Here is a 9,037-nt window from a genome sequence, read left to right on the forward strand (position 1 = left end):
GTCCTCTTTTGGAAGACCAAACAAAGTAGTTTCGCTTTCACAACGAAGCACACCGTGCCTTCACGACATGGCTGCAGCGTCAACAATACTACAGTTAGACTAAAAGTTACGCCTTCTTTCTTTGCGTGAACATTTGGGCGGTGTTATGCAAATCTTCCCACATAGTGAGGTAGATATGTGGGGGCGTGTTAGAACGAGCCGTTTTAGGTAGGTGTGGCTGACTCTGAACTTTTATAAAGAATATCTCTTTGGATTTGAGACTTTAGTCTTTGCAACTTTACAGATCTTCTTTATGCACCAAGAGCTTGTAACACTCCAAAGAGAAAGGAAAAATTGAAATCGCATCATATGACCCCTTTAATGGTGCTTTCTGTGCATATGTATAGTGTTCAGATTGTCCAGGAGAGCCATGAGTGAGTTAGCATGACTGGATTCTCTTGTTCAAACATTATATGAGAGATTTGCACCGCACTGCTCTTGTGTAACATCACACGTAGTGATTTGATTGGATGTAACTTAAGTCTGAGCCAATGGCGTGGCTCTATAATTTGCATTCCAGACTGGCCAGCACAGATGTTTGTCATGGGAGACGGGACATGGCACAGACCCAGAGGTGTGCACAGATCTGAGAATCATGGGAAACTAAACCCACATGCACAACAGTTTATGTCCTGTGTATTTGTTTACTGACTGATGGCAGTTCCTGATTGTTTCAAATTTAAGTTTGAGTTAGGATAACCTCCAACTTGATTTTAAAATCCCGGAAGGCGAAGGTTTTTTTTTTTATTATTAATTATTATATGTTTTTTTTCAAATATATTAAGAATTACAACGACACATTAGCTACATATAAAACATATGCATTAAGTGACACCATTGATTGATAATGTAAAGAATAATCTGTCATGTTACTTTTTGCTGAATTTGAAATTCCGTAACAACGGATCACTGCGTCTTGCAACAGGCTCTTTAAAAGTAACTATTTAAAACAAATTAAATTTAAAAGCAGCACATCTCTGCACTCCCGCAAGCCAGTTGCAATGTAAATTGTGTGCGTGATTATGATTATTACAGTGCAAAAAGACTGTCTTTTAGGTGTTTTTTTGTTGAGCTAATTAGCGCTTTTCAGCTAGAATCGGATAAAACCACTAAAGCCTGTAATTTTCTTATTAAAAAATAATTATCTTATTCTCAAAAATATTTGAGAACTTAGGAATTTTTCAAGAATTGACAAGAAGACTTTCTCAGTTCATCTCATGAGATTTCTTAACTACTTTTGTAATTCTGCCCCTGAATCTGTAACCCTCGTCCCATTTAAAAGATTTTTTGGGACAATGGGACAGGGGTTAAAGGGATAGTTCACCCAAATGAAGATTCTGTCATTGGCTTTCCCTCATGTCATTTTGGATGAACTATCCCTTTATCAACTGTCATGTCTCATGTAGATTTTATAAAAGCAAAAATAGCAGTTACACTGGTGACTTGTGGGGCTGCGCTTTATATAACTGTGTTTGAGAAATGGCACTCCAGTCTATTTTGGCAACTCCTCTCAATCGAGTAGAAGTCCAGGTATGACTGGCAGACCAACATAAACTAACTTACTTCCTAAAGCAACAGTGCGACAGCTAAATACAGTATCTGAGGTCCAGATGGGCGCCTAGAAGGTCTACAAGGACATTTTAAGAGCAATTTACCCCTTCGTTTTCTTCAGATATATAGGCCCTTCATTGCCATCTGTTGCTGGTTTTTAAGCATTGCACACAAACGCTGTGACAACAAAGAACCAGGCGTGGTTGCTCGTACACACTCACACATTTTACAGCCCACAGTCACAACATTTCTTCTCCTCACTGTTTACGTATTAAGATTGCCACAAAACTTTTGTGTTTCCTGAGTTACATTAATCCATCCAACAATACACAACCACAGACAAGTTCCATCCTGCAGAATGGAGCCTTTTTATAAATATCATCTTGCGTAAGACATCTTCTGTTTTAAAAGTGTGTGTCTGGGTTTCCTAGGTGATGACCCACCTGCGGGTGATTGAGGAGAGGATGAACCAGAGCCTGTCCCTGCTCTATAAGGTGCCCTACGTCGCAGAGGAGATCCAGGATGAGATTGGTAAGTGTGGAGATCTGGATCAGATTTGGAAAATGGTGAAAATGGGCATTTTTGAAATCACATAAGCAAGAAACAAGAGAGAGAGAGATGATAATGCTTGGTATTTTTTACTACTACCTTTTGTCACATTATATTATTTGCGTCATGAACTTGATTAACATGGTGAGTACTAGTGGCAGGTATTTTCCTCTGTTGCTAGGTAACAATTTAGAAGAAGGTGTCAGCTTCAATGTTTTACTCGTGTTTTTGTCTATTTGGTTTTACCATTGACCTTAAATGCACAACAGTGTCTGCTGCTGAGAATATACTGATTCTGTCTGCCACAGATCCACCGTAAGAGATCAAGAATGTGAGATGTTTGCTTGCAAAACTCAAGCGGAACTGTCCAGTTTTTTTAGTGGCTTTGGTTCTGGAAGTATTTTTCTCATTCATTTTCTCCATAGGGAATTTTAAAATAATTTTAAAGGTGACATGACATATGAAAATCTGATTTTCCAGGTTTTAAGTGCTATAATCAGGTCCCCAGTGCATCTACCAACCAAGGAAACGTGAAAAAGATTAACCCAGTAACTTTGTTTTGGGAAGCCTTTTTCTGCAAGCATCTGAGAAAAACGAGCGTGTCTGATTTCGCTCCCTTGGTGACGTGGCAAAGGGATCTCATTATAATATTACCGCCCCTTAATCTGTAAGTTTCCACCCACGGCGCCGTCATTTTGATTTCGCAAGCGACAACGGTGTACTAGTTCTAATGCCATGGCGAAAGTTTGAGCAAAACATGCTAACTGTTCTGTCTTTGGCTGCACTGACGAGTACAGAACACTGTTTACAGTCCCAGCCTCAGAGGAGACGAGAGCAGTGGATTTAATTATTTATTTAATGTATATTGCTGCTGCCACAAAGATCTAAAATAAACATGCGATTTATTTCCCAACTGTTTACCTTCACAGACCTTAACCGACTGTTTTTTGTAACTCATGTGTGTTTTCAACGTAAACTTGTGTGTGAAAAATAACTTACTTTAATACTCACATGCCTGTGACAGCCGCTTTCTGTCCGTGTGCTTCGGATGTGTGCGCTCAGAAAACCGTATATCAGAAGTTTAAACTCATATGTTTAAAGGGGTCATATGATGTTGCTAAAAAGAACATTATTTTGTGTATTTGGTGTAATGAAATATCTATGCGGTTTAAAGTTAAAAAAACATATTATTTTCCACATACTGTACATTATTGTTTCTCCTCTATGCCCCGCCTTTTTGAAACGCATCGATGGCACAGCTCTATTCTGGAAAAGGGGGTGGGGAGCAGAAGCTCATTTGCATTTAAAGAGACTGGCATGAAAAACAGCGTGTTTCTGCTTCCACTCAAAATAGGCATTTTCAAAATGATATAATAAATGATCTGTGGAGTATTTTGAGCTGAAACTTCACAGACAAATTCTGGGAACACCAGAGACTTATATTACATATCGTAAAAAGGGGCATAATATGTCTTCTTTAAGCTACGAACCAAATCAACCAACTCTGAGATGAATCACAAAATTGCAAACTTAGATTTAAAGCAAAAATTGAAACAGGAAAAAAAACATTGTCTATTTAAATTCTTCTATAAGGGAATGAACTACAATCCCAGGAAACACTGCAAACGGTATAATCAGATCAGAAACTATTGTACGAAGTGCAATTATTCGCTCATAATCATGGAGTATGAAATTCTTTATTACAAAATTCTCTAGTGTAGAAGACTCTGTTGCATCATTTGTAATGCTTTATGGGAATGTCTGGTCACTGCTGAACCCTGGTTTTTTTTTTCCATAATGACGACAGCTCTGATTGGTGGATCTCTGTGCAGGATTATGGGTAGTGTAGTTCTTCACTGGTATTTTGCATATTAAAGTCAGCGTGAAATTATCAATTTTTAAATACATGTTATTGAAAAACATGAATGCATTTCATTTTTAATTTAATGGTCAATTTAATTATCAATTTTTATAACGCTTGAACTTTTTTTTTTTTTTTTTACTAATGACTGCAAGCTCTCATTCAGATCTGCTTCCATCTAATCAGCAACCGATGATACAACCAAGTCCCAGTGTTGTCCTACTTGTTTTTTTTTTCGTTTTTCATTTTTGATTATCACTCCGATGTACGGCACAATATGGAAGAAAAGATCTGTTTCTACTTTTGTTACTTTTTTTTTAAGACGTTGAAATCATGACTTGTGAATTTGAACAGAAGCATATTTCATCATTTAATTATCTTTGAGTTCACGTTGGGTCTTTTTTATGAAAAGCTTGTACATTATTGTTAAAAATCACTTTCCTTATGGAGAAAATGATTAAGATTCTCTAACTGTGTCCCAAATGACGCACTACGCACACTATTTACTTATGCACTATTTACTCAACCATGTAGTGTATGAATTATATATGGTTATTTTGTCATTCATAAACGAGAGTCTGATAGCCCCTCCCCCTTCGCTACATAATTAACGCTGCAACAGTTGAGTGCATGAAGTGTTCAACATTCCACACTAAGTTTCTGTACAACCAAACAACGAGCAGTTCATGTTACTTAAATAGGTAGATTGTATGTAATCAATACTGATCCATTCCTGCAAGTTATGTCAGATTGCGTTTAAATAAACCGAACCCCAAACCTCCCTTTTCAAGGCATCTTGCTTGATGTGGTTCGTTAGTGTGTGAGCTCGACAAACTGAACTCTGATGTCAAACTCTAAAGCTTCCTTGATTTATCACGGATAAAGCTGTACAAAGATTTTCGGTCTGTTTTATGCATTCTTTTGTCCTGCTTTGAGCTTTTAGTCCCCTAAACAACTCCACAATCTCTCTGCATCTCAGATGCCAAGATAATTACACCTGTATGAAAAGCTTGGCTTCAGTAATTAGCTCTCTCTCTCACACAAACACACACACACACACACACACAAGTGTTTATTTGGCTTCTCTTTTTATCGCTCAGCTTGAAAACATTTCACCGCAATCAACGTAAATTGGAGTGTTCTGAAGTGTTTGTTGCGCCATGCTCTTTGTTTCAGGTGGAAACAGTCAAGCTGTTCCCAGAGACACCCCTCTGCACTTATGTTTTTTTTTTTTTTTTCATCTTTTTCGTTCATTTTATGAGAGGAGCCCCGTGGCATTGTGTAGTATAGATGAGACTAGTGTGTGGGATTTGACAGAACTGGGTCAAGACTGCTCCAGATTCCCACTAGTGTGTGAAGATGCGTAGTTTTTAAGCCAGACTCTGTGCAGAGTGTTTTTGCAAGTTTAGAGAAGTAGAAAGGGTCATTTTAGCTTCACCGATGCCTGGAAGTGCCGCAGTACGGAACCTCGCAATGGATAATTGATCGCGTTTATGACTGCTTCGTGCCTCGTTTAATGGTTTTAGGAATAGATCCCTTCCTCCATCTTGTGATTTGCTGTTTTGAACCATGTTCCTCTCTGTATCCCCCAATTCAGATGAATTTCTGCAGGATCAAAAGGCAGATATGGACCAGTTCCTGTCCTCCATCTCTGAGTCACAGCCTGATGTTACTGTGTCCTCTGAGGAGAGTGTGGAGGTTCCTGCCTTTGAAGGAAAGCCTTTCCGCCCCTTCCAGGTCAACTCTCTGGGCTCCCCCGCTGAACCCGAGGGTACGTTTCTTGTCTAAATTTACACAGGCAAACCTTTAAGGCTCGCGGTTGCTCTCCACGGTCTCTCAATATTGCACTGTTGCCGAGGAAGGCTTTTGTATCGGTGTCATGCCACTACTACCCCCTTCACTATTGGGGAAAAAAAACAGCTTAACCCTCTTAGCAGGCTCCTCAGCCTGAGTTTAGCCTGCACACCTGAAAAGTGTCCAAACCCTTTCTAAAACCAGAAAACGGACCAGTCTGGGAGACCAGCAAACCAGCTGAGAGTGGTTTAAGTTGTTTTTCATCAGGGTTGGACCCTGTTGCACTTAAAATGAAAATAACCAATACCCTTTGGAAAAGTGAATATCATATTTCCACATCCTATTGAATATCATATTTCTAGAACTATAGTGTTATTACCGTTTCTAACGCTGAAAGCATTCTGTGAAGGTTTGATATGATTTTCTGTAGTAACTCGAGGAGAATATGCTTGTTTAGTAGGATAAATGGTCAGCTAAAGTAGCTATAAACAAACTTAAAACACAAAGAAAGGCAAATGTTTAATCTGGCATTATTATATAATATGTTCATATGATATACTGTAGTAATTTCATGTGATATGAGATGTATATACTGTGAAACGCATTCAATTGTTCATTCATCTTTGCAAACAATATTCAGCCAGTATTTGGCATGGCACCAGTCAGAAAACGTAGTTAACTCATTACCCACAACCTACTAAAGTGAATCTTATAAAACCTGTTACGGTCATATTTCACCCCCAAAATAAAAAAAGAAGCATTTCAAATATAGAAAATGAAGAATATATTATGGTCTTTGCTTTGTGACTTTATGAAAGTACAAAAATATTATTTATTATATAAATATTAAAATATATATTAATTAAAATATAATATATAAAATATATTATAATAAATTATAAAATAGAATTTTCTTCATGCAAAATAACTTTTTTTTTTATTTTGGGGTGAAATGTGATTGGAAGTTTTCCAGGAAACATTAAGCCACCAGTGCCTTGTTCACGTGTTTTTCTCTGGCTGGCTCTTGTTTAAAGTGTCTGTTTTGAGCCAGTACTAGAGGTCTGCTCATAGCTTCTCTCTCAAAGCCGTTCAGGTGAAGCTCTCTGGAAGCATGAGTCCTGTTCGCATGAAGTCCAAATATTGCACTCGGGCCATAGGTTTCTGCTCATCTAAGCTTGCCTGAATCCCCATTGGCATCGCCTTAAACACCACGCCATTTGAAGTTCAGCTGAAATCATAAAGCCTGAGGCTCTGGCGTCACTGCAGCCAAGTGCTTTGAAAATCTCTCTCTTTCTGAGCCCATTCCTGCTCATTCACTGTCCTGCCTGGGCCTGCCAAGCCTTTAAGGAAACTGCGAAATTAAAATGCGATATACAAAAAGAGCAATGTAATAAACACATTAGAGCCCAGGAGGGCTTTCATTATGACAGGCCTGTCCAGAAACACATCCTGGGTCTTTCTTTACCCTGTTCTTTGATTTTGTTTTTCTTTATCATTTATATATATATATAATTTTGATTCCATCCGATATTGATTAAATTTTGGAATATTTCACAAATTTTTTAATGCTAGACAGTATTTTTTGTGACCGCTAAAGTGCATTATGAGCATATTAAGAGCATATTAAAAACTATGATGATCATAAACTATTATTAAAAACTCCATTCTAAATGGAAAAAAGTACGTTTTTTTTTTGGTATTGTGTGTTCACACTCAAAATGTGGAGGGTTTTGTGGCCATGTCCTGGATTAATTACTGTCCTGCCTGGGCCTACCAAGCCTTTAAGGAAACTGCAAAACTGTAAAATTAAAACACGATATACAAAAAGAGCCATGTAATAAACACATTAGAGCCCAGGAGGGCTTTCATTATGACAGGCCTGTCCAGAAACACATCCTGGGTCTTTCTTTACCCTGTTCTTTGATTTTGTTTTTCTTTATCATTCTGTCCCTGCGGGATTCTCCTCTCCGTCCGCAGACACAGCTTGATAAGCCTGACTACTACTCTTTTACTCACCTGGGTTATTTTCTCTTTTTCTATTCCAATCTTTTCTTGTTTTGTCTTTTGCTTATACACAATGCCTAGGCGATCTCTCTGAACCCCCTCGTGCCTTCAAGAAAGGTGGGTCTCTGCTGCTTTTCTCTGTTTCTCTTTCTTCTTCAGCCGCTTAAATGTTGTGTTTGCAATTTTTTTTCCTTCGTTGTTTTTTTATTTTTTATTGTTGCATATAGGGCTGGGTATTGCATTTTTTTTATATTTCATTTTGATTCTGTCCGATATTGATTCAATTTTGGAATATTTCAGTAATGTCAGGATGCCTTTTTTTTTATATAAACTGTATTTTTTGTGACCGCTAAAGTGCATTACATGCATTGCGAGTATATTAAGAGCATATTAAAAACTATTATGCTGATCATAAACTATTATTAAAAACTCCATTCTAAATGGGGAAAAAAGAAAGCAAGTTTATTGGTTTTGGATTCACACACCTAAAGTGGAGGTTTTCGTGGCCATGTCCTGGATTAATATTATTGTTTTGAAGTAAATGTAAATTTTTAATTTAAGTAAATTTAATTTTAAAAAATTAACATTTTTATTACATAAAAGTAATACATATTTTTAAAGATGATGATGTTGATGATTATCATCATCATCATCATCATCATCATCATCACTTACACACCAGGTTTGTTTGTGACTAAAGAAGCGAATCAGTGCTTTGTGTTTACCTGCTGGTAGTTTTGCTGGAGTTTCTGAGGAGCTTCTGGAGTGCTGCTTTCACAGCCCTGACGCGAGATCATGCAGTTCAAGTCAGATGTGTTGTGTTTAGCTCATGTTTGAGGTTGATTTTGGACAGAAATACCTTGCTGCTGACATCAGACCATCTGGGGTTGGACTCTGATTCAGAGTCTGAGCTGGAGTCTACTTTACACATCTCCTGACAGAAACCACAGACTGCTTTAAACACACGCACACACAACAGACACATCACTCAGAAACACTAGAAATGGACATCTTACCATGTATTTGAATGCCAGTCTACCAACAGCGTCTGACTGAGTATTGATCAGCTCTTCCATTCCAGATCACTGCGAGTCAATCTGATCGATCCCTCACCCAGTTCACTCAGCTTTATATCGGAGCCAATCGTGTCGTGTGAGTGAGTGTGTGTGCGTGAGTGTGTGTGTGAGTGCGTGCGTGCGTGAGTGCGTGTGTGCGTGAGTGTGTTTTTGTGTGCGTGAG

General features: G+C 38.1%; 1 protein-coding gene and 1 long non-coding RNA gene across 2 annotated transcripts in view; one reads left to right on the forward strand and one right to left on the reverse strand.

The window, feature by feature from the left end:
• Positions 1–9,037, forward strand: part of LOC107694714 (amyloid-like protein 2) — a 32,355-nt gene that overhangs the window by 11,170 nt on the left and 12,148 nt on the right. Inside the window, exons 9-11 of the mRNA XM_016494404.1 lie at positions 2,022–2,121; positions 5,598–5,771; positions 7,880–7,915. Of these exons, the coding sequence (XP_016349890.1) occupies positions 2,022–2,121; positions 5,598–5,771; positions 7,880–7,915 (310 nt within the window). The remainder of the gene's footprint in view (positions 1–2,021; positions 2,122–5,597; positions 5,772–7,879; positions 7,916–9,037) is intronic.
• LOC107694717 (uncharacterized) lies at positions 8,524–8,987 on the reverse strand. The gene is made up of 3 exons (XR_001634913.1): positions 8,815–8,987; positions 8,658–8,732; positions 8,524–8,580 (listed from the first exon to the last, which is right to left on the reverse strand). It is a non-coding gene; the product is annotated as an uncharacterized LOC107694717 (long non-coding RNA).

This window comes from Sinocyclocheilus anshuiensis, unplaced genomic scaffold, assembly GCF_001515605.1.
Source record: "Sinocyclocheilus anshuiensis isolate Anshui unplaced genomic scaffold, SAMN03320099.WGS_v1.1 scaffold4110, whole genome shotgun sequence".
Lineage (NCBI taxonomy): Eukaryota > Metazoa > Chordata > Actinopteri > Cypriniformes > Cyprinidae > Sinocyclocheilus > Sinocyclocheilus anshuiensis.